Below are 26,014 nucleotides of genomic sequence, written 5' to 3'. Positions count from 1 at the left end.
AGCCATGATCCAGTCTTAAACAATTGGGCAGCTGGATTTGGGGGATCACAACAGGCTAGGAATTGGTCACTGAAATGGGATTGGAGTTAAAAAGATGACAGACCCAACTAGCAAAAAGCTTCATTTAACCAAGGGAATTTTTCATCCTGGTAGAGGCTTGAGAAAGGTTCCCGTGAAATTTTTTTTTTTCCATTCATTTCATTGATTTGGTCCTCCAACTTTCAGCTGCTTTCCCAGTATCATTGTGTCCAGAACCCTTATGGATTTCCTTCTCTCCCATTTGTATAGATATTATTACAATGGCTATCTTCACAAGGGAAGGAAAGTTAAATTACATAAGAAGCGAAAGCAAGCAACAACTGTAAGTAGTACTCAGTTTCGTTATAGTCAACAATATGTAGCTTTAGTTATCACTTTTTTACAGCTATAAGAGAGAGATGCTTGAAAGGTAAGAGCAGTTTAATTCCCTCCACCCTCTCCTAATTATTTAAAAAGCTCAAAATGGCATGCTTCTTTGAACATCATTTCATTCTCCATCTGCAATCCTACCTTTCTCTGTTGTCTTTTTTGATAAGCAAATATAACTTTTTTTAAAAAAGGGTCTAGACCGGTACATTAAGAAGAGATTCACAAAGAAAAAAAAAAATTACAAATAAAGAGCATATCATCCACATACAGTAAAAAGGTTAAAACTATTGAGAGTTCATTTAATACCTGAGCATGTGTTCTAATTTTCAGCTTCCATCTTCATTGGACTCGGATGAAATGCCCTGTTGAATGCCCTGCACAAAAACAATAATCAAGGGAAGGAATGAGGCCTACTATTTTAGGATCTTTTCCCAAAAATTTGCTAGCGAAATGAAACTGTTGTAGGATTGTTGAATTTGTTTCCCCTGAAAGAAGCTCTTACTCTAAATAACATTTGAAAATGAAGTCAATGAGCTAATTCCCCTGAAACTTGACTTTACAAAGTACCGCAAAATCAAACCCTTTTAGGATCTTTTCCCAAAAAATTGCTAGCGTTCTGAGCATTTCCTGGATTTTTTTGATAGTCACAATTAGATCATAGTTGTTTCCTACTATGTTTTAGTTTCAGGATTTATATAGTTCATAGGTGGGTGAAGACATGAGATATCAAATTTGGACTCGGTCATAACTCATCCCATCAGAAAAACAGTTAATGTATCATTCCCATATCCCAGCAAAAGTAGCTTTTGAATCATTTGATGAAGGCATAAAACCAAAAAACTGGCTTCAGACCTGCCAGCTGGGCTAACTTCCAGGTTAAAAACAGTCATGAGCGGAAGAGCTCAGCATCTTATCATATTGATGCAACCATGAGATTAGGGTCAACTTGCAGTCTTCAGACCAGCACATCTTATCATCTACCGGAAGAAGATAACTGTTTAGCCAATCCAGTGTTTGTGGGAATGTTGTTGCTGATATATTAGCAACAGTCAAACCCTATTCCAAAAAATTAAATTAAATTAAGGGGAAAATGATAAACTACATTAAAAAACTTGATAAACAAGATCGTTGGCAGCACTCTAAAACTCGTGAATACAAACGTAATGAAGTTAAGGTATCCCTACACCAGTAACTATGATACGTAATCCTAAAGCTAAAAGAAAGGTAAAGTTCTGAGTTGTGGGCACATTGAAATCCAGTAAGCAGTTTGTATCAATGCTTAAAATTCAAATCAATTGCAAGAACATTCTTTGTGAAACAAGATAAGGTGTTTTCTATATTCTACCTTTTTAGTAACAAAAAGAAAACCGATTGGACCTCAAATTCACACTTTGTTCTCTCACAATTTCGAAGTATAAATCTACTCATTTTACTGCATATTTGTTTGAAAATGATATTATCTGTCAAATCTCCCGCGTCCACACCCCACAATGGAATGATGTGGTGTAGCGTAGAAATCATCATTTGTCGGAAGTGGCTCGAGCCCTTCTATTGTATATGTGTGTTCCCAAACGTGTTTGGACTGATGTAGCCCTTATTGTTGTCTATTTGATTAATCGGATGCCTTCATTTGTCTTGGATGGGGCATCCATTGCTAAATAGTCAGAAAGTTGACCTTTGCTCACTTTAAGGACCAGTGCATAGAACTGAAAAGAAAACCATGATAAAGATATCCTTCAATCTTCCCAATCTGAAAGTTTCAATGAATATGATGTTCTTTGTTTGTTTCTCTCTCAAACCCAGATTTTAGCTATATAGTCAGACCTGAATTAATAGATTACTGTAAAAGTAACCCATCAAACTAAACCATTTAATTTTTTTATTTGAAGGCCCCTTGACATAATTCAGCCAGTTATTAATCACTACTAATATGCAAGACAATGGCAGCCTTGCTTCCATTGTATCAACCAAAAGAAACAAATATGAGCGGGCATACCCATGACTTGAATGAGCAAAGATAGTCCTGAATAGTTTTTAAGTTGGTTAGTAGCTTATCTTTGTCCTCCAAAAAAATGAAGTGTTTGGAAGAAAAAGATTTAAAAAAAGAAAGGCAGAAGAAAATATAGATAATTGAGCAAAGAAATCGAACTGAAATTTTATTTTAATTAATAAACAATCAAGACAATACTATAGAAGTAAAGGAAATGAAATAAGGAGAAATGTGCAGGTTCCAGACGTTGGCAAGCTGCATTGTTGACTAAAACTGGAACAGCATTTGCATAAATATGGTTGGAACACATTTAATTCGCACTATATTTTAATCTGCTTATTATGCTATAATATGGATCTCATAAAATATAAATTAAAAGGGAAAAAAAGAGAAGTTACCATCCATGTTGAACAAATATAGGATTGGATCAAGAAGACACCCATATTCAGTGGACAAACCAAAACTTATATGAGTTTCCTATTCCAGTTCCCAAGATTAAATTTTTTGAACAACATATGAAGCCAAATGCTACTCTAAATTTATCAGAGATAAACTCAAACTGCCAAAAAAAACCCCTCAATTCCCTGAAAGACATTGCAGACCATAATTAAGGCATTTGATTATTATGTAAGCCAATTTATTCATCTTAATGTTATGTGCACCGTACAGCCTTGTACACATAAAAACTCGTTCAAGAAATTTTGATATGGTCTTTGACTGGAACCTCCTAACTATCTTCGATATCATGAATAACACGTTGCCTTTTGACTTTTAATTTTCTTCAATATTTTTCACTCTTGTTTCTTTGTATGGCTAATCATGATTCATTCATCTTAATCAATCTTATTGAACCAGTTCTTGACTAAATTCTTTCCAATACATATAAATGTTTCTGTACATATAATATATGCCCTGTTTTGTCATTAATAGGTATGTTTTTGTCATTAATAGGTATGTCTACCATTATATTCCAAAAATTATACCTGCCCATAAGTAATTCCATGCTGAGAATAGTCAACCATGTTTCTTATATGGTAGGGAACACATTCTGTGCATGAAATGCCATTACCAAAGCATGGCACCGTGGATTTGTCAAAACTGGGAGCTTGGGATAAACATCTGACTTCAGAATCGTATCTTTTTTCAATTTGAATTTTTGTCCAGACAACCAAAACATAATATATATATTTTTTTATAACTACAACCAAAACATAATATATAAAGACCCAATTATGCAGTTCATTCACTCTATATTACTAATCACCCAACATGATCCACAAGTTGAAGATACATGGCAATGACGCAAATATAAAGTTATAAACTTAACAATCATTAGTACCTGGACTAGATATTTATCCTTAAATGTGCGGGTCGTGATCCACTCCACTAGTAATGCCTGCACATTTAGCTTTATTTTATATTCCTTCATTCTTGTTCTTATTCTCGTTTCAGAGAAGCTTGTCTGAAAGAATATTCTTGTATAATTAAAATGAAAAAATTGCATAAGATCATCCACACCTTATGATCAAATACAGCCATCTTCAGAACTATAGGTATAGCTATTGGTTCAGAACCAGACTTCTTCCTAACAAATGTATTTCCTTCTTTCTCTGCATCTTTAAGAGTTTCACCTGTGTGAGCAGAAAAGCAATCAGAAAACTTTGCACCTTCTAAGTAATTCTTTTCACTTATTTGTTATGCAAGTATATGTAAAACACTTGTTAGCAATCTCAGAAGAGATCTAATGAATCTTAAACATGTCAGCAGAATCCAAAGTGTAAGTTGACCTTTGCTCCCAGAGACACTTCCTGCTAGATTGATTGACTCCAGAGTACCCAAGGCTTCATTCACCAGGTAAATTTCACCTGATCAGTAGATATCCCTTCTTTTGAGCTCACATGACAGGGACTGCTGCTCTTTTCACTGTTACTTCCACAAACACTAGTAGAATGATTTTCTACTATGGTTGCAGTGCTATCATCACATGTCACAGAGGCATGACTAGCTTCTTTAGATTTTTGCTGCATCTTATCCAGGGTTTTATTCTCATCATCCATCAAATAAATGCTAGGATCGAAATGAATTCCCAGCCATTGGTTAAAAACAATGAAACTGGTTCAGTAGATTACGTAATATAAAATACTCCAAGTGCATATGAAAATGCTAATCGTGGCCAAACACCACGAGGGGGAGAGTGGAGGAAGAAGAAATGAACTGCGTAAATGTTTTACATTCACACAATTAGAATAGAAAACATACCTCAATTATAATTGGCTTCCCATCTTTCATAGCCTTCTTCAAATCACCAGCCAAGCATACCAAGCAAACGCTATGGATAAATATCAAAACAATCTTACTGGTACCAAGATATAATGTGTACAAAGAAGAGGGAAACTCAATGGAAGTGCAAGAATAATTATCAAATCCAGATTATCTAAAGGAAGTTCAAGAACTATGGAAGGCAAATCACAACAGTTGAATTATTTATCTGGAGAAGTCCTTGGCATCTTGAAAATAAACCTGAATGACTAACTTTACGAACAATTCTGCACTATACAAAATTCAGTGATTAACCCCTTGGAGGATCTGAAGTCTCGGGCCCATACAGGAGTAGATGCCAATGGTGCACTGAATCAGAGAAAGGATAATAAACATTCAGATTTAGCTAATAAAAAATCACTTGTACCAAAAATAAATAAATAAAAAGTAAAAGACACTCCCTGTGCTTCAGTGATCAATCATCGTAAACAAGAAGGAAATAATTGTCAAAGGGAGTAATATTTGTGCTGACAGGCTGCACATTTGAAAGTAATAAATCTATTATAGGAAGGGGTGTAAAATTTTTGGTCCGGACCGGACCAGACCGATTTACACCCCTAATTTATAGCATTGCTTTCTCTCTGTCATTTCAGTGACTCGGACAAAGATATTGTCAAGGGCAGTAAACTATGAATATAATCAATTAACAGATCCTACGATTTCAAAAAGCATCCACCGGTGATGACACCTTACTTTATTGGCCAAGGGAAATAAAAAATCCATTATTAATCCAAAATCAGATAAATTTCTACTACCTATCATTGAAATAAAGTGAGTGCAATAACTAAGGGCTTATGGATGGTGTGGTCCTCTGATATGGCGAGCTTCTTTCTTTCTCTAAGTATCCCAAGGGTATTTATATTCTCAGAATCTGGTGCATAAGGAATAATCCAAGTCAAATCAATAAAGGGCATCACCAAATGTGGGCACAGTAAATAAAAATACCAAACAATAGGAGCATAATTTACTCCCATTTCCATCCACCAACTACAATAACCAAATACAGATGCTCCTATAAAATCATTGTCACCATATGCCTGCAAAGAGACTAAAACCAATGTCACTTGGTACTTCCCCAGTCGTGGTCTTCCAGCCTGAAACACTCTTAGGATGGTCAACTATATAACCTCTACAGGTGTGCACGAAACCTCTACTATCAGAAAAGGAAAATGCATTGAATAAGAGTAGGAAAGGATAAATAAGTTCAGGACAAAATGCATTGAATAAGAGTAGGAAAGGATAAATAAGTTCAGGACATACTCTGTTGCTGTTCGTAGCAATTCATATACCATATCAGTCTGTAACAATTAAAAACACAAATGTAAAAAGTCATCGGCATTCCCAAAAGGAGTCATTAAGTGAAATTACACAGTCAAAGAATATCTAAAGATATAGGGTAGGACCTGTAGGACATTTGGCAAATATAGCCTTTGTGCCAGTTGGGTAGTGATGGTAGACTTTCCGACACAGGCAGTTCCACATACAAGAATTACAAGAGGTACTCTTTGATGGTGAAATCTAAAGGTGGTGACAAAAAACGACATTACAATACAACACAATAGTGGCAATTTTTGAAATTTTAAATTAATATTAAACTTGAAATTAAAAAGAATGATGAGTGACAACCCCAGAAAACAGCAAGTATGTAAGAGAAAATACAAGCAAGTGAGAAAATCAAGATGCAAAGAACCATAAGATCAAGAAACAGGGTGACTCTGACAACCTAGCAAAAAGGGAACTTAGAAAATAAGACTTTTGATCAAGAAAGAATGTTTAACTCCCTCAATGGACCACCCTTCTCTAACCAAGCACACCACTGCATTATAACATTGCCACATTTTATGCTGGTTGCTTATGTCTGTGACCAAAACCCATGCCACCTTGTCCCTAAGCCTAACTGTGGCAAAGCCCAAAATTATCCAAAAGAATCTCCAACCCAACCCTAAGAGTCAATTTGAAAAGCTCACTTCCCTTATAATATAGCACATGGCTAACCCCTATCCTGCAGGAAAAATCTGCATGTTGCAAATAGCCAGTTAATAAGATCAACTACAAACATCAAACCAACAAACACAAATGATGAGAAATAAAATTATCAATAAATGAATCAGCAGAGAGCGCATAAATTTTTATGAAAAATAAGAAGGCATAAACAGTACCATGCAACAGCTAACCGTGAAGAGAACACCGAGCAAAAGACAACTTAAATCTGGAAAAGATTCAGAGCTGTAGTCAAAGAATGCTCACTGACCTGGTCGTCATCTTGTATCGACTAATGTACTCTTCCCCATAACCCCACCGCTCCATCAGCTGCACATCAGCTATTGTTAGAATACTCACGTGTGTAAGTCAATATGTAGGAAAAATAATTTATTTCTCTTGTAACTTCAGTTAAATCCAACACAATCATGATACATGAACATTTCAACTAAATGCTCCCTCGTCTAAGAAAAGGCCCATTTTGCCACAACTAGTTGAGATCAATCAAAATCAAAATTCAATTCTAAAACCTGAACACTAAAAACCCTTGGAGGGCAACTATGAGGAGAACAATCAAAATAATAATGGTACTGAACTTAATGGAGGCAATAACAATACTAATTTATCATCAATGGGGGAAGAGCATATTGCAACAGACATGAATTTTATTTCAGGAAACTCACACACCAGGCATATTAACTCAAACACAATGAGAGGCAAATACCACATAGCATTTGACTCAAACCCAACATGGTCAAGCGAAGAGATAAAACACACTGAGCATAGGCGGGCCACTCAATAGCAATGGAGGAGTTCTCTGAGTTCATGTTTGATTTGAATCTTATGGATCTTCCCCTTGCTGGCGGCGAGTTCACATGGTCTAATAGTAAGGGGTGGTCGAGACTGGATAGGTTTCTTGTTTCTCCTTCTTGGGAAACCCACTATTCGGAGTTGTACCAAAAGAGGCTGGCCCAGTGTTTGCTCGGATCATTTTCCTATTATGTTAGATTGTGGAGGCATTAATAGGGGTCATCAGTATTTCAAGTTCGAAAATATGTGGTTAGCAGTGGATGGTTTTGCTGAGAAAGTTCTTTCCTGGTGGTCTTATTATCAGTTCTCAGGTACTCCTAGTTTCATCCTTGCTAGGAAACTTAAGGCATTAAAGCAAGACTTAAAGAGGTGGAACTTGGAAGTATTTGGCAATATTGACAACCAAAAACTATCCTATTAGAGGAGCTTCAAGACTTGGAGGAAAAGGTGTTGAGGGGAAATGCCTCTGAAGAGGCACTTTTGAGGAAAAGTGTCGTGGTGACTGAATTAGAGAGGGTCTTGTTGATGGAGGAAACATTGTGGCGCCAAAAAACTAGGTCTCTTTGGCTAAAAGAAGGGGATAAATGTACAAATTTTTTTCATAGAGTGTCCAATTCTCAAAGGCGCAACAACACTATTGAGACTCTTAAGGTAGGTAATCAAGTTCTCTTCCCCCCCGGATGTAGAGAACCATTTGTGAATTACTATGAGAATCTGCTCACGGAGCCGACTTGTTGGAGGCCAAAGCTCAATGGTTTGCCTTTTGAGTCCATTGATATGCAGAGTGCGAGCTGATTGGAAAGACCTTTTGAAGAAGATGAGGTGCATAAGGTCATTAGAAGCATGGCCAAAGACAAAGCACCTGGATTGGATGGGTTCTCGATGGGGTTTTTCCAACATTGTTGGGAGATTGTGAAATGTGACGTTTATGCGGCTCTTTTTTGAATTCCATGCTTTCCAAAAATTCGAAAAATGTTTCAATGCAATGTTTGTAGCCCTTGTTCCGAAGAAATAGGGAGTGTTGGAAGTTGATGATTTCTATCCCATTAGCCTAGTGAGTGGGGTTTATAAAATTATCTCCAAGGTTCTGGCTAATCGATTAAATGTGGTAATGGAGCAAATCATTTCGAAGTCTCAAAATGCCTTCGTGCGGGGGAGGCAGATACTTGATTCAGTTCTTATTGCTAATGAGTGTTTAGATCAGAGGTTAAAGGAGGGTAAATCAGGCATACTTTGTAAGCTTGATATGGAGAAAGCCTATGATCATGTAAATTGGGATTTTCTCCTTTACTTACTTAGGAGATGTGGTTTCGGTAACGGGTGGATTTCATGGATTCGATATTGCATAACTACTATGCGTTTCTCAGTGCTTGTTAATGGTAATCCAGTGGGTTTCTTTTGTAGCTCCTGCGGCTTGAGGCAAGGGGATCCGTTGTCTCCATTTCTATTTGTTATTGTTATGGAGGCACTAGGCCGGATGGTGAAGGCAGTTGTTGATGGAGGCTATATAGCGGGTTTTTTGGTAGGCAATGGTACGTTTGGTTCTGTCATGATCTCACATCTTTTATTTGCAGATGATACACTTCTCTTTTGTGAAGTGGAGGTGGGTCAAATCCAAGCCATACGGGCACTCTTGTTATGCTTCGAGGCCATGACGGGTCTCAAGGTAAACTTGGGCAAATCTAAGATGGTGGCGGTGGGTGTGGTGCCCCATATTAGTTCACTAGCAGAAACGTTGGGGTGTGAAGTGGGTTCTTTGCCTATGAAATATTTGGGCCTTCCTTTGGGGGTCACTTTCAAAGCTAGAGGTATATGGGAATAGGTTATTGAGAGAGTGGAGAAACAGTTGGCAGGGTGGAAACGGCTGTATTTATCAAAGGGAAGGCGACTCACTTTGAGCACTAGCACTTTATCTAACCTACCAGCTTATTTCCTATATCTATTCTTGTTGCCAGCAGGGGTAGCGCATCGAACCGAGAAGTTATTCCGGGCATTCTTGTGGGGTGGTCTAGGGGAAGAAACCAAATTCCATTTTGTTAGCAGGAATAAAGTTTGCTCTCCAGTTTCGAGTGGTGGCTTGGGTGTGTGCAATTTGAGGACTTTCAATAAAACATTTTTAGGGAAGTGACTATGGAGGTATCAAGAAGAAGGGGAGTCTTTGTGGAAAGAAGTTGTAGACTCCAGACATGGAGGTGCTTGGGGGGGATGGTGCACTAATGAAGTGAGGGGGGAGGGGGGTATGGTGTGGGTTTGTGGATATATATAAGGGGGGATGGCAGTGCGTTGAAGATAATATTAGATTTGTGGTCGGACAGGGCACTCGCATCAAGTTTTGGCAAGATGTCTGGTGTGGAGAACATTCTTTGGAGAGGGCCTTCCCAGCTCTCTATAACATTGCAGCTAATAGGGAGGCTTCGATAGCGGATCTATGTGTGTTTGCCCAAGACTCTTATCAGTGGAATATTTTATTCACTCAGGCTAATCATGATTGGGAGTTGTCTACTGTTTCAGGATTTTTTAGCTTGATATACTCTTCAGAAAGATTAACGGCATAGCACGATAGGTTACAATGGAGGTGCAAGGACACCAAGAAGTTCTCAATCAAGACATACTATAAAATTTTGGCATCACAAGGTAAAGTACATTTCCCGTGAAAAAGTGTTTGGAGGTCACGCGCACCTTCCAAAGTGGCCTTTTTTGTGTGGACTGCTGCACTTGAAAAAATTCTAACCACGGTTAATTTAAGAAAGAGGGGTCTCATAGAGATGGATTGGTGTTATTTGTGCAAAAAAATGGAGAATCAGTGGACCATCTACTATTGCATTATGAGGTGACGAGAGAGTTGTGGAATGGGATATTTAGTAGGGTGGATGTTGTGTGGGTTATGCCGGCAAAGGTGGTTGACTTGCTTGCTTGTTGGAAGGGTCTACAAGGTTGTTCACAGGTAGCAGCAACTTGGAGGATGATCCCGTTGTGCATTATGTGGTGTATTTGGATAGAAAGGAATGCACACTGCTTTGAAGATAGGGAGCGAACATTGGAGGAGCTTCAGAATTTTTTTCTGCACACTTTACTCTTATGGTTCTCAGCCATTGTTCTTAATGGAAATAGTGTACATAAGTTCCTATCTCTAATTTAGTTTTTTAAGAATATATTAGGTGTTTTTTATTGTATACTCCCTGTGTACATAGGCCATGCCTATTTTCATTCATATTAATGAAAATTACTTTTTACTGATCAAAGAAAAAAAAAAAAACTTTGTTTTGTTGGGCAAGATGAGACCACTATCACATACAACCTAAATCACTGCTGCAAGCAGAAGAAAGAACTGAATGTCCACACAACTTCTGACAGTGAGCACAACTTAGGATTTTTTACTTAAACAAACTTTAGGAAATTGTGACCTAGTTATGGAAAGAACCATATGACTTTCATTTTAACGAAGAAAGTATAATCCAACTAATAATACATAACATTTCAATTCTTCAATCCTAAAATAATAGAAAGAAAAGTAAGAAACAACATAATGGCTCACTACCACTAGCAATTCTAGGAAGGGAGCACGTAAAAGTAACTCGGGTATCTCATATGAAACAATCATAACTCTCTCTCTCCTTCGAACATGAAACAATCATGTCAGACTGCACTCAAAGTAGCATGAATTTCATATTGTCAGCTCTTAACAACTTAACACTTAAAAGAAAAGGTTATATTACAACTTATCACCAAATATCATGGGGGGAATTTGTCAATCATTTTAAATATAAGGTGGGGGATGGGACAAGGAGTAATTTTTTGGCATAATATTTTGGTGTGGGGATTCAGCTCTAAAGAATGTTTATCCCTCCCTTTTTAGGATTGCTAGAGATCAAGACGTTGTAGTGGCTTTCCTTTACTTTTTTCAACTAATAATCTTCGGTGGAATGTCAACTTTATTAGAGATGTGCATGATTGGGAAGTGAATGTAGTCTCTAATTTTTTTGGAAGATTATATGATATGAAGATTGTTCAGGGAATTGATTTTAATTAAAAGTGAGAGTTCTCTCCGAACATTCATCTATCGATGAGGAGTGTGGGGTGTTCTGAGGTTGTTTAGAATGCATAGGATTTTAGTTGCTGACATGGGGGGTCTGTTAAGATTAGTCATTGAATCAAAAGTCTTCGTTTTGATGAAGGAGGGAGGCTCGGTGCTCATCACAGAGAGGAGCTAGAGGGTAATGAAGGAGCTAAGACTTGGGAAAGTTGTGGTGCAATGGTTCATCAGAACCTTGGAGGAAAGCTTGAGGAGTGGGATGAAGGAGCTATATGCAATGAAAAGGGAGGGTGACAGAAGCTTTATAGCACCGAGGTGTGCAAATGCCCGAGGAAGGTTTATGGCGCTGGTGGAATATGGTGGAGGTGGAAGACGTAATTTCATCTTCATCCTTGAAGATATGGAGGGGAGGGGTTGGAGGAATATGGCTGCTGCACTGGGAGAGATCTCTCTAGAAGAAAAAGCTGAGATTAACAGGGGAGGAGGAGGTTCACAGAGGCTACCGGAGGTGAGGTCAAGTATACAGCCTCGATCTTTTAGGGAGGCGTTGGTGCATTCGAAGGTGCCGGCGCAGACTAGGGAACACCCCAAAGGTGGAGCTATAGGTAGTAGGACTGACAGAAGCAATAGTCAGAAAACAAACGCGACGCATCAGCTTGCTAGAACAGCACTGTAACACCCCTTTCCCGTAGGCTAGGAGTGCCACGTATTTTTCATAAAAATAAACCGGTAATAGATCCCATAATTTCATAATTTAAAAAAAAAACTGAACTTTTATTATGCGGAAAAATGTCTAATAAAACTGTCTTCCAAAACATTAAATGAAATAAACTGAAATAAATTCATGTCATAAAAACATGTTTATTTTAGAAAGTCTGAACTAAAAAAAAATAAATAAATAAATGCTCCTTCTACTCCTGGCCTGCCTGCTCGTAATCATTATCTTCACCTGGGTGGTTAAAAACATAAAAACAAACTAAAATGAGTCGATGACTCAGTAAGAAATCTATCACAACGTAAACGTAATAAACATAAGATTTTCATAACAACTTTCATGCTGAGCTTAAAAGAAATTCATGACTGTTCATGCTGATGCTTATGCTATGTATGACTGTTTTAACTGAATTAACAAACTGATCTGACTGATTTAACTGATTTATCTGACTGGCCAACACACTTAACCCTGTGTGCAAGGTTGTGCACCGGCCCACATCCCGCGGCCGCAAGGGGAGCCGCTGATAGTATTCTGACATACTATGGTGGACCACGACTGAGTTCGTGGCTTGCACATCCACCCTGAACTGAACTGCATTGGTACCATGCATCTGAATGGCCATCTTATTAACTGATCTGATATTATCTTACACTTGAATTTAAGATGGCTTACGTGTCTTATACACATGAGATGCATGACATACTACATACATAATCATAAATTCTGAATTTTAAACATGATGCGGAATGACATGGTCGTATGCTAAGCTAGATGACATGCTTGCATATGACATGAACGGTTCATAAATAATGGCTATCAAAGAACTGGCTTGAATAATACATACATATAAGCTAAATGTGATGACCTAATTTATGATCAAATTTACTTACCTCGATGCGTTTCTTCTTGAATAATACTTCGTAACTTGAGACCTATATTCAATAAATAACTATCACTAAATTGTTTGGAAATAAATAAATACTAATATCTTACTTAACTAAATTCAAAATTCTAAAATATAGTCAAACCAATATTTGTTTAACACTAAAAATCAGTAATTCATAGTATTTAAATTACTTAAAATACTAATTTATAATTTAGTAGAAATACTCGAGCTATTTTAAAATAATTCACAAAAAAACTTAAATTCTTAAACTAAGTTTCATTTCTCAACATAATTATTAAATCTTATAAGAAACTTAACAAATTCCACTAAATTCTTAACATAGAAATTTTATTAAAATCTTACTAAATTGACGAAGGAAATTTAATTCAAATATTAGACTTAACATTATTCTTTAAAAAAACATATTTCTAATTCTTTAAACATTTTTATTAAAAAAATGAACCTTTAATTAACTACATTTATTTAATAACTCAACTAGTAATATTAAACTCAATAAATTTCACTAAAATAATTATTGAAATAAAATAAGATCATATTCAATTGAACATTATTATAGTCTGTAAAAAGGGTTAAAATCTCTGGCCCATAAAATAAAACTATATTACATGAGCCCAACAAACAATGAGCTCAACACTCGAGCAAGGCCTAAGGCCCAAAACCCATTAAAAGAACTCACGGGTTCAACAAAACCCGAAACCCATTGCTTAAACCCGAGAAACAGAGAGTTGAGAGCGAGGGAGAGGGTCTGCGATGGTGGCTCACCGAGGGAGGGCTGAGGCGATGGCGACGCTGGCGGCTGGGAGTGACCGGCGGCGCGACTGAGGGTTCCTATGGTGGTCGGCGCCGAGTGAGAGAAAGAGAGAGAGAGTTAGCCGAGAACTACCGAAATCAAAATCAAGGCTGCGGCGGTCGAGATCTTACCGGAATGGAGTGGGTGTGCTGGGGCTGAGCTGGTCGGCAGTTTCTGGTTCCACGGGTAGTGCTTTGATGTCCTATGGTGGTCGGCGGCGGTTGGAAGAATCTAGGGCTTAAACGGCAGTGTTTTGGTACTCTGGGTGTTTCAGAAACAGATGCTAAGGGGTGGCTCACGAGATACTCCTCTCGTATGAGGTAAGTGATATTTATAATGGTAGGTGATAGAAAATTAGAGAAACCCTAGAAGAGCATAGACGTGCATGAGTAGAGGAATACACGGCAATAGAGTTGGTGTTCCACTAGGACGTTAGCAAAACAAACAAAATCACCGAGAGAAACACACGGGTTGGGTGGTTTGAAGTTTTCAAACAGAGGCTAACAATGTGATGAGGTTCGGTGACTAGAACAAAAATTTAAACTTTGAATTTCAAAACAAAACCGTAGTAACAAAATCTGATACACTTAGAAATCCTTATTAAAACAAAACTCTAACAAATCATAATTCGCAACTATAATAGAAAATATAAAGATAAAGTACATATAAATTCTGATAAAACTATAATCATAATAAAAATATAAATTCTAAAAAAAAATATAAGATTACTAGGAAAAAAATTTACTTATAAACCCTAAAATCAAAACTGGTATGCCACAAGCACTTTTGCAGAGGGAAGGAGGTGGTGGCAGGTCCTTTGTTGGCTTGTCAAATTCTGGTGTGCGTAGAACTTTACAAGAAATGCAAGAACAGTTGAAGGCTTTGTAGGAGCAAGTCTCTTTATTAATATGGTGCATTGAGGGGGATAATGAGGTGGATCTGGGCCTGGGGCAGAGCCATGAGAGGGGCAATGGACAGGGGCATGGGCCTAGACCAGGAGGGGGGATGGGCCAGTGAGGCAATTGGTCAATGTAGATGTTGGGGCCTGTTTGGGCCTAACAAAGGCTAGGGATAATGGGCCAAAGCCCACATGGCTTCTCAAAGGAAAAGAGAAATTCCCGTTAGCCCATGAAGTCAAGCCCGTGTGGAGAGTGAGGGTGGGAGGAGATGCTGGCCCATCCACTGGCGGGAAGCAGCAGGGGAAGACGTCAAAGCAGATCTCAATCCTGGCTGAAAAGGTGGAGTCGGTGATCCAGCAAGTGGTGTCGACGGAGATAACATCGCTAGAAGACTCAGAAGTTGCCAGAGACAAGGCTGATGGAGTTATCGTTGTTGTAGCAGAGCTGAGTGTCGATACTCAGCCCACTCTTGGACAGACATCGTCGACGGACAGAAGGGCTGAGCCTCCTCTCTAGTACAATGCCGACGACTGTTTTTCAACCTTTGGAAATAGCCCGAGTGCTATTTTCAGAGGCAAAAAGTGATATGGTGGAAGATGTGGGGTCTTCTTGGCTGCTAGTTGTTGCAAATGACCACTACAAGGGGGATGACAGATTTATCTGCCCTGTGGAAAATCTTGCCGTGCCGATGAAGACTCAGTGGACATTTAGATATGAGATGGACTTTTGGGGGGGGGGGGGGGGGGAGCCGATACCATTAAAATACCTGCTGCTAGACTAGGATAATGTCTCTAATTGGGTGTTGAATAAAGTAAAGGAGATCTAGTACTGTGTTGGAATCGCATGTAAGGGTTTTGAGGAACAATTCACGGCTTTATTAATAGCCATTGAAGTTGGACTTGGCCAGTTGAAGAAGTCAGATTCTAAAAAACAAAGGGAGTTAAAAAGGATAACTTGGTCACTAAACTATGAGGGCAATCCAAGTTCAAGTAGAGAAAGAGCTAAAGGGCAGGGGTTAGCTCCAGTTTTATGAAGCCCAAGATTGTTTCTTGTAATGTCCGAGGGCTCAATGAGGCAAATAAATGCCTTCGGATGAAAAACATGCTTCGTGAATGGAAGGCGGACATAGTGTGCTTACAGTAAACTAAGCTAAAATTTATTCCCAGGAGAATTGTTAGGAGTTTATGGAGTTGTACTTACGTAGATTGGGTTTATCTTGCTTCTGACGGGGCCTTAGGAGATGTTTTAGTGATGTGGGATAGAAGAGTGGTGGAGAAAATGGAGGAATTTATTGGGGAGTATATTGTGGCATGTTCCTTTAGGAATGTTGATGATAATTATTTATGGGCTTTTGCTAGTATTTACGGGCCGAACGTAGACAGCAGTAGAAGAATGTTACGGGAAGAACTTGTTGGAATTCATAACTGGTGGAATTTTCCATGGTGCACATGTGGTGATTTTAATGTTACAAGATTTCCTAGTGAACGTTCAGGTGCCAGCAGAATTCAACCAGCGATGACAGAATTTTCAGAATGTATATTCGGCCTGGGTTTGATGGATATTCCTCTCATGAGTGGTACTTATATGTGGTCCAATAATCATACGTGGTCTAGATTGGACAGATTTTTAGCATCATTGGAATGGGAAACTCAATCCGGAGCTTTGTCAAAAGAGGTTGCCTCGTCTATGTTCAGATCATTTTCCATTATTACTATATTCTGGAGGTATTCAAGGTGGGCATCGATATTTCAAGTTTGAAAATATGTGCCTGAAAACTGAAGGTTTTGTGGAGAGGGTTAGGCAATGGTGGGATTCTTATCTGTTTAATGGCACTCCTAGCTTCATTTTTGCAGGTAAACTAAAAGCTCTAAAAAATGATTTAAAGGTATGGAATATTCAAGCTTTTGGTGATGTAGGAGATCGTAAAAAGGCTATGATAGAGGAGCTTCAAGAGGTAGAGAGGACACAGGAGGGGCGGGTTCTTTCTATGGAGGAAGCATCTAGGAAGATTGAGTTAAAGGCAAAATTAGAAAGGATGGTGTTATTGGAGGAGTTCTCTTGGCGTAAAAAATCAAGAGCTTTATGGTTGAAAGAAGGAGACCACAACACAAAGTCCTTTCATAAAGTGGCCAACTCCCATAAGAGAACTAATACTATTGAGATGTTGAAAATAGATGGAGTGGAATGTATGGAGGCTCCGGTGATTAGGGAGCATGTTGTGGGATTTTATGAACACTTCCTTTCTGAACAAGTGGGATGGCGGCCAACACTCGATAGACTAGCTTTTGAGTCCATAGATCCACAACAAGTTTTGTGGCTGGAGCAGCCCTTTGAGGAGTTAGAGGTCGACACCGTGATAAGGAGAATGGTCAAAGATAAAGCACATGGCCCTGGCGGCTTTTCTATGGGATTTTTTCAAACTTGTTGAGATGTGGTGAGGGCGGATTTAATGAAAGTGTTCCAAGAATTCTTTTTAGTCTGGAAATTTGAGAAGAGCCTTAATGCCACATTTATAGCTCTCATTCCTAAAAAGACTAGGGCTTCCGAGGTGAAGGATTTCCAACCTATCAGCCTTGTGAATGGGTTATATAAGATTATTTCTAAGGTGCTTGCCAATCGTCTAGGAGAGGTTTTGGGGAGGATCATAACAAAACCCCAAAATGCTTTTGTTAAAGATTAGGGGTGATAAATGGTTCGGTCGGACCGACCGTTTCGGTCCGGACCGGACTGGACCGGACCGAGACTTAGACCGGTCCAGTCCGGTCCACATTTTAGAGGACCGAAACTTTTCGGTCCGGTCCATGGTCCAAGGTTTGTTTGGACCGGACCAAATGAAAAAAAAAATTATATATATTTTATATATAATAATTGTACAATTAACAATATAAAATTTTAAATATATTATTAATACTTGTTAATATTCTATAAATTAACTATATTATATATGTATCTTCATCTAACATATAACTATTAACAATATAAAATTTTAAATATGTTATTAACACTTGTTAATATTCTATGAATTAACTAATGTATAATATCAATTAGTTAATTATATAGTAATTATATAAATTAATAATATAATTTTCATCTAATTTATTATCATTGACCATATAAAATATTTTTTTATTGAGTTTGTTACATAATCCACATTAATAAGTCACTTAATTTAATTTAGTATTTTAAATAAATTTTTTTTATTAATTATTTAAAAAAATAAAAAAATTAAGCCGGACCGACTGGACCAGACCGAGCTATCGGTCCGGTCCGGTCCCTTTGGGTGTTCGGTCCGGTCCAGTCCGGAAAAATGATGGACCGAAAACGTTCGGTCCATCGCCAAACCGGACCGGACCGGACCATTTGCAACCCTATTAAAGATAGACAAATTCTAGATTCAGTCCTCATTGCTAATGAATGCCTAGATAGTAGGAGACCAAGCCTTAAAGGATTATTTTCCAACAGTCTTTAGGATTGTAGGTGAGAAAGATGCATCAATGGCTAATTGTATGGAGTTATTTGGGGACCTAGTCCAGTGGAACGTGAATTTCACTAGAGCCGCCCACGATTGGGAAGTTGGCAGCATTGATGAGTTCTTTGCTCTTCTATACTCCATGAGGCCGAGAATCCAAGGAGCAGACAAGATGTGGTGGATTCCCACCGCCAAAGGTACATTCTCGGTCCGCTCTTTCTATATGTTTTGTACACAACCACAAAATACGAAATTCCCATGGAGAAAGATATGGAGAAACAAGGCGCCTCCCAAAAGCAGCATTTTTTGTATGGACAACAACTTTACGTAAGATCTTGACGATGGATAATCTACGAAGATGTAAAGTGATTATAGTATATTGGTGTTGCATGTGTCGGAAAAATGGTGAAACTGTGGATCATTTGCCGTTGCATTGTGAGGTGACTGGAACGTTATAGAATGAAGTGTTTAATAGAATGGACTTAGCTTGGGTTATGCCAGACATAGTGACAGAGCTCATGGCCAGCTGGATAAATCTACGAGGTCTCCCACAAATCACAACGGTGTGGAAAATGGTCTGGATTTGTATCATGTGGTGCTTGTGGAAGGAGCGAAATGACCGAACATTTGAAGACAAGGAGCGCTCACTAGTAGAACTCATATTATTTTTTGTTAGCACTCTTTTTCTTTGGGCCACAACTGTAGATTTTCGTGGCCTCGATTTTCTTGTTTCTATTACTTCTCTCTAATTAGGTGTGACCTTTTGTATACCATCTTGTGTACTTAGGCTATGCCTATTCTTATCAATATAATTGTTTACTTGTAAAAAAAAAAAATTGTTCAGGGAAGGGAGGATAGTCTGTTGTGGATCCATGCTGGAAATTCCAGATTTTTCGGTTAGCTCCTTTTATAAGGCATGAACCTGTCATTGTGTCAATAAATACCCCTGGAAATGCATTTGTAGATCTAAGGTGCCTAGTAAGGTGGCATTTTTCTGTTGGTTGGTGTCTCTTGGAAAAATTTTGACCACGGATAATTTGAGAAAGTGTGGATTATTTGTTGCGGATTGGTGCTTCATGTGTAAGAAAAATTCTGAATTTGTTGACCATCTTTTTCTTCATTGTGAGGTGGCTAACTTTGTGGGATGAAAATTTTGGTAAGACGGGTATTGCTTGGGTGATGCCTAAGCAAGTGGTGGATCTGTTTGCATGTTGGCAAGGTTTTAAGGGGAGACATCGTATTATAGCCATATGGAAGATGATTACTTCGTGTTTGATGTGGTGCTTATGGTTGGAAAGGAATGGGCGGTACTTTGAAAATAGAGAACGCCCGATGGCAGAACTTGGGGAGTTTTTCTTTAGTACTTTGTGTATTTGGGCTAAAGCTCTTGTATGGAACGGAGATAATCTTCATGATTTCCTTTTAGCCTTTTCTAGTTTCTAACTTGTATTTAGGTGTTTTCTCTTGTATGCTTCCTGGGTACTTGGGCTATGCCTATTTATTGGTAATAAAAAATCTCTTATTACTTATATATAAAAAAAATGTCCCAGGACCTTCACTTCTAAGTTGCACACTTATGACTTCACCTATAAGTGAGCTTACTACCAAAAAAGTTTTTTTTTTTTTGATAAGTAATAAATTATTTCATTGATAAAGAAAAGTAACAGTGAAATGTCATTTAGATTCCCACATACAAGGAAATATTTACCAGAATAACAAAACCGAATATCGTAAGGGAAACAAAACCCTTAAAGGTAGGAATGTGGTTAACTTGTACACACGGCATACCTTAAACAGATTAGCTTCCAAATCTGACTGAAAGCTGAAATATGATACAGGTATGCAAGTGAAACTCTTAACTAAATCTGGATAAAGGAATATAGATAAAATAAAGAAGTAAAGATGACATACATATCTAGAAGGCTGTTGTCTATGAGTAGCTTCTTGAGCTCGAGAGCAATTTTAATAGCTACATGATTTGGTATCTGCAAACAGCAGGCATAACTATCCCAACAGAAAAGGGCAATGAATACTACGTGATGCTAGCCCGTGTAGATTCAGAGATGAGATGAGATGAGTTGAGATGGTTTGTGAATAGTAGTGAAATTTTTAGTTGAAATAAGATGAGATTTTATCTCACCTCTGAATCCAAACGGGCTCAAAATCATGTTGATGTGAAATGAACGTGGCACGGCACGTTTATTGCAACAAGCTCACTATCAACATGATGTGATGTTCATTTCCAACAACTCGATGCTAAAACAGTAAATATTATAAGCAAAATAAAATAAGGACTATCAGAAAGTTAAGATCCATACATGGACTTTGGAACCAAAACTAAGCAATCTATAAAAAAAATAATACAAAAATGATTGACTTGGGCGTGAATTTAGACCTTAGTGACAGTTAGCATTCTGCTGAGCAAGAATCTGGATAGAACGTAATAGTGATCAGCATTTTCACCCAACCAAACCTTTACCTATAACAAAAAGAAACGCAAGGAAGTTTGAAAAAAAAAAAAACTATTTTAAGGACTAAAATGGTACATAAAACAATCATCAAATTAACAAAACTAGTTTCTGACTGCTTGCAAAGAAAGTACGGAAACAAGAAAGATCAACCCAACTGCACCGAATACGATTAATTGCATGGGGTATAAGAAGGAAAAAAAAAAAGAAAAAAAAGAATTAACGATTTCATATTTTTCCCAGGAATAAAAGGAAAAGAAAACCTTGACGAAGTCGTATTTGGAGGAAGCATTTCTGGAAGAGAGACTGAAGGTTGGTACGGGTAAATCTTTCTCGGTATCTTTCCCGCTTTTAGGGCTTGAAACTGCCACTTCCTTCTTCTTCATCACTCTCTTTCTATCACTCGGAGAACAGAAAAAGGTTCTCTCTCGCTCTGTGTCGCTTGCTCGCCCTCTCGTTCCACTTCAAAGTTTATACTACTATGGTTTTACCACCTCAACGACAACGGAGTTACAGTAAAACCCAAACAAAAAGCAAACCATACGTCAGGAATTTTATAATCATGAAAATGGAAAATTTCAAGTTTACTATGTTTCATTACGTGTTCATAACGAGGGTTTGATGGACATTTCCTTCGTTCGTTGTCTACCCAAAAAACAAAAGATAAAGATACTTTCAATCAGCCGGGTGATGATTAGAAAACACCGTGGTAACAGATTATGGTTCCTGTTGTACTGAATGAATCATGTTCAAAAAGAAGACAGTTTGCACTTGCAGTGTTCTGTCTGCCATATTGCCTACCTCATTATCTTGACAAATATTCTAGCAAAGCAGCTTTTCTTAACTTCAGCGCATTGGCAACGTGGCAATGTAACTCAAGCGCAGCATCAGTTAGTTGCATTAAAGGGCAATGAATCTCCAAAAACCAATCTCAAGATTGATTTAAAAATATTGTTTCAGAGTGCATAAGTCTGGCATATGCTTAAAAAGCCACCTAGATAGATAATGAACTGCAGCAAGCCATTAACGTTACAAGCATGCTCGAGTATTATTGACTGAACAGTGTCAAAATATGACCTAGATAATCTGCCCTGTTGAATCAAAATTGTGGCGGGTGGGGGAAACCCCGAGAAAGTGGGTCAGGCAAAATGGACGATGTTTACAATCTTTCTTTGTCAACATCTATATCTATTCTAACCATCTAAATTAACGTAATGATTACAGAATATTGGTACATTGTCACAACTCCTTTAACAATGTTTGCCTGAATCATCTGTGTAAGATTAAGCTGCAGATTCCGGTTATCAGCTTCATGTCTCACATCCTCTTGAAAAATTTACCACCTTTCTTTCCCATGCCGGTCCCCACAAGACTCGATGGAAGAAGGGACTTCGTATCTGGCCTCCATTTCAACTCTTTAAAAACAGAAAACAGGGTAGAGAGTGAAGGAGAAATTTCACTATCCTTTATATTCTTGCAGGAGACGACTCTAAGTCTTCGAAGTTCTTTCCAGGAAAGAATTACAGAGGCCAGACCTTCGGTTGTCAGCAATGAGCATCCGTCCAAAGATAGGAACTCTACCCTCCTGTTAGAAAAAGCAAGACCCATTAATCTTCCTATCAAAGAACATTTCCCTGCAGATATTCAAATCCTTGAGATAGCATCTTCCGAGTCATCAGAACCTTCTCTAATGATATATTGATCTATTCAATAGATTGTGAAACGTCAAGCAGAAATTTTTTTTGGGACCGGTTGTGGACTGTCAAGCAGATATGCCATAACCTTTTCTACATAGTTAACACTTCATTTGGCATAACAGACTTCAATGGAGGAGAACCTAAGCATAATTATTCCTATATCCAGGTGAGCCCATGGCCATAAGTTGGTAGCATAATAGCCCATCTATCATTCTTACCATGTGTGATCAGCATGGTGCGCAAAAAAGAAAAGAACATAGGAATCCCATGGTTCTCATGCTTTATGTGCAGAGGTACGTGCATTTACACTAGAATTAAAAGTAATACGCATAGACAACATTTCAACTTGAATTATACATCATAACTATACACAACAATATTAGAAATGTGAAAATAAATATATATAAAAAAGACTTAAATCAGCAAGGGACTCTCACCAACTGTATACTAAAAGTGGATCCATTATAATGAATTCATTGTCACAGAGATTTAAGGAGAAAACAAAAAGTACACACTAAACAGAGTCAAATAACGATTACCTGCAAGTACTAGCGAAGATGAACATGTCGTTATCCAAGCCCCAACAGTCCTGAAAAACCATCTCCCTCACAGCCCCACACAACATAAACAGCGCTCGCAGGCTATTCTTATCCCGCAACTGACACTTCTGCAAATGTAACCGTTGTAGAGCCGGGCAACAGCCCAAATACTCGTCTGGCCCCGGACTGGGATCGATCCCTTTACAGGACTGAAATTTTAAAGTCTTGAGATTTTCACAATATGAGAGCCCCGCTAACCACCCACTGTCCATCCTATGATCACAAATCGTCAATTCCTCTAACATTAGGCAACACTGCCCAATTGCCTTAATCCCATCAAAACTCCCCTCACAACCATGAAGCTCGAGCGTCACCAACCTCTTACACCCTCGTGCCAATATTGTTAACCCAATATCCGAAAGCATGGAACTAAAAAACCCATCCACATTGCCAACCAGCTTCAAGACTTGCAAATTCGTACACGCGGCAATGCTGCGCAATGCATCATCACCACACTTATGCAACTCCAACTCTTGAAGTGTCGAGCACTCCTCAGCCACATTCAACAGCCCCACTTCACTAGCGCCAATCACCGCGAGTTTGCGCAAATTGGGGCAACCACTTGCCAACACGTTTAGCCCCATATCAATAACCTCAGCAGGCAACAGACTATCTTCGCATACCTTCCATGTCTTGGAGAACGTGGATCCGATATGAACCGAAACAACTCTATGGCTCAACAGAATACCCGAATTTCGGGGCGAAACCAAACACCCAGAAACCAAATCTACATGGGTCAGATTTGGGAACCGAAAAACCAAGCGACCCGACTCGAGAAAATGCCAATCCAAGAGCTTCAGGGAGCGGACAAGGCGACCTTGGAGGTTAAGCCAGCGCTTGCAAACGAGGGAGTTGGGTTTGCTCTGGGAATCAGGGAGTTCGGCGAGGATTTTGAGGAGGAGTGGGTCGGGGAGGAGGAGGGTGGGATCTGATTTGGATACACTGGGGGTTAGGGTTTTGGAGATTTGGGGGGAATTGATGGTGTGGGAAGAGAGGGACTGTAGCTGCATGGTCAACACCACATGCTTGAGAGGCTTCTTGGTGTTCTTGAGCCAGAGGTCGGACCAAGTTGGAGACAGCTTCTTCACAGTTGGGGGGCTAGGGATTTCAGGTTTCTCCGCAGATAACGATATCGTTTCTTCCAGATTCTTCAATTCAAAATACGAACTTTCTCCCTTTCTCTGGCTCTTCTCTGCTTCTAAATTCACATCCCCAGCCCCCAGCCCCAACACGCTCTCTCTCTCTAAAATCTTTTTCTCACAAGAAGTCTCTTTTCACTACCTCTTACTTTCTTTCGGAACCAGCTTCTCTTCTTCCAATTTTCTTTGACCCCCAAGATTTTCTTTCACGGACCCTCGATTCTCTCACTCTCTCTCTCTCTCTCTCTCTCTCTCTCTCCCCCTCCCTCTTCTGTTTCTCTGCGGATATGTTTTTCTTCAACTTGTTTCTTCTGCCATGAACAAGTTCTGTGTGCGTGCGCGAAGACTTGAGGGCCGACGGGAGGCAATAGAAGCGGTGGGGGACTGAGATTTGAACATCTCCCAGTCATTTGTTTTTATCCTTACCCTTTGAAAATTTTGAATTTTGGGGCCTACAGATAGTGTTTTCAGAAATACAAATTTCTTATTAATATATTATTGAATAATGCTATATAGATGATTATACATATTTACTCATTTTTTTAAAACGTTATTTGCATATTTTATAATTATAAATATCAATTTTTTATCTTAAATGTATTATTTTTAACAAATCTACTTAAAATTATTTAATACATTAATAAATATTATCAAAGATGATATAAGGTATAATATGAAAAAGAACATTTCTATTTGTTATAACTCAAAAATTTCAATTATATAATATGATTTGTATAATTTACGATGACCAAGTTTCGTACACTATTTTTTAAAAAATTGATAAATTTATGTTTTAATGGTGAATTATACATTTTTTTTAAATAGAATGCATAGAATTTATACTTCTTAAAATTATATCTAGCAGTAATCTTTATAAAAATAAAGAAAATATAAATATTATCTCTACGTGCTTTTGTTTATTTCTTTATTTCTTCATTTTTGTTTTGTTTTAGTTACTCAATTGACATGTCTACTAAGTTAATAGTAGTTATATCCCAAGGCATTACCCTATTATTGAGAAAATAAAACAAGAAATTCCTTAATAATCCAGCGTTGAGTTGTGATCCATCGATGAAAACAACCTGTTAGATGACAGCATTCGAAAATTCTCGTACGCAAATAGGAACAAAAACTCCATATATAGACAAAGCAAGTGCATAACAAAGGATTCACAGACACCAATCATTGAAGGGATACGATCTGATGATGTCCTGGGCCTTACAAAAAACAAAAATCATCAGAAAATGCTCACAAGCTTACAATAATCTTAACTGAAAGTGTTTGGATCTAGGAAAAGTTTGTGTGCTGGAATAAATTATGCAGGACAGACAGATCACAGGACATCGCAAGACTCGATAATTTATTTAGCCTGAGAAATAGACGGACATGCACTCTTCTTAGCTGGCCCTTCACTGGCCTTTTCGCGTGGGATTATTGTCCAATTTGATTGCTACTATGGGGAACCGAGGCTGTGTACAATACCCAACTTGACTTATAAAATAATAAAAATTTTATACGTAATCATTTTTATATATTTTTTATATATTTTATTAATGTGATTGTCTGCATTATTTTTTTAATATGAAATAACTGTCTTAATTAATTATATCAGTAGAGTATTCAAAGAATATGTAAAAATAATGTCTAAATTATCCAACAACATTCTAAGGAAGGAAAATATAAGAAAAAAAAATTCACTATTTACTGTTCATTCTTAATTTAACCCATGCCCTACTGGGAAATAAAGTACTCCACTTTCCGTTTTGTTTTTGGTAAATGGGTGTGTATTGA

At 38.0% G+C, this 26,014-nt stretch overlaps 2 protein-coding genes across 3 annotated transcripts; both read right to left on the bottom strand.

Annotated features, from left to right (window-relative positions):
* Positions 1-1,196: 1,196 nt before the first annotated feature.
* LOC121249209 lies at positions 1,197-21,357 on the bottom strand. The gene is made up of 13 exons (XM_041147930.1): positions 21,052-21,357; positions 20,716-20,799; positions 20,232-20,305; positions 20,109-20,142; positions 6,969-7,027; positions 6,121-6,235; positions 5,978-6,015; positions 4,934-5,026; positions 4,658-4,727; positions 3,917-4,090; positions 3,738-3,794; positions 2,405-2,470; positions 1,197-1,464 (listed from the first exon to the last, which is right to left on the bottom strand). Exons 1-13 carry the CDS (start codon positions 21,172-21,174, stop codon positions 1,285-1,287), a joined length of 1,167 nt encoding a protein of 388 aa, XP_041003864.1. The 5' UTR covers positions 21,175-21,357; the 3' UTR covers positions 1,197-1,284.
* Positions 21,358-21,813: 456 nt separating this feature from the next.
* Positions 21,814-24,640, bottom strand: LOC121248310 (F-box protein At5g07670-like). Of its 2 annotated transcripts, none has more exons than XM_041146738.1 (2): positions 23,025-24,636; positions 21,814-22,373 (listed from the first exon to the last, which is right to left on the bottom strand). In XM_041146738.1, the coding sequence occupies exons 1-2, from the start codon at positions 24,092-24,094 to the stop codon at positions 22,106-22,108; spliced, it is 1,338 nt and encodes a 445-aa protein (XP_041002672.1). In that variant the 5' UTR covers positions 24,095-24,636; the 3' UTR covers positions 21,814-22,105. The 2 variants fall into 2 exon arrangements, with proteins under 2 accessions (XP_041002672.1, XP_041002673.1); XM_041146739.1 differs by having other exon boundaries at positions 22,291-22,422; positions 23,025-24,640.
* Positions 24,641-26,014: the final 1,374 nt, after the last annotated feature.

The sequence above is a fragment of the Juglans microcarpa x Juglans regia genome, chromosome 2D (genome assembly GCF_004785595.1).
Source record: "Juglans microcarpa x Juglans regia isolate MS1-56 chromosome 2D, Jm3101_v1.0, whole genome shotgun sequence".
NCBI classification, from domain to species: domain Eukaryota; kingdom Viridiplantae; phylum Streptophyta; class Magnoliopsida; order Fagales; family Juglandaceae; genus Juglans; species Juglans microcarpa x Juglans regia.
This window is presented reverse-complemented; position numbering and strand designations above follow the sequence as displayed.

Bases quoted from the DNA above. Each gene is read 5' to 3' on its own strand.
- LOC121249209 (XM_041147930.1), bottom strand. From the start codon at position 21,174: ATGAAGAAGAAGGAAGTGGCAGTTTCAAGCCCTAAAAGCGGGAAAGAT. The intron at 5,027-5,977 runs GTATGTCCTGAA...TCTCTGATTCAG, and splicing joins TTGCTACGAACAGCAACAGA to TGCACCATTGGCATCTACTC. The intron at 3,795-3,916 runs GTGTGGATGATC...CTAAATGTGCAG, and splicing joins TGGCTGTATTTGATCATAAG to GCATTACTAGTGGAGTGGAT.
- LOC121248310 (XM_041146738.1), bottom strand. From the start codon at position 24,094: ATGCAGCTACAGTCCCTCTCTTCCCACACCATCAATTCCCCCCAAATC. The intron at 22,374-23,024 runs GTAATCGTTATT...TTTTTCTAACAG, and splicing joins ATCTTCGCTAGTACTTGCAG to GAGGGTAGAGTTCCTATCTT.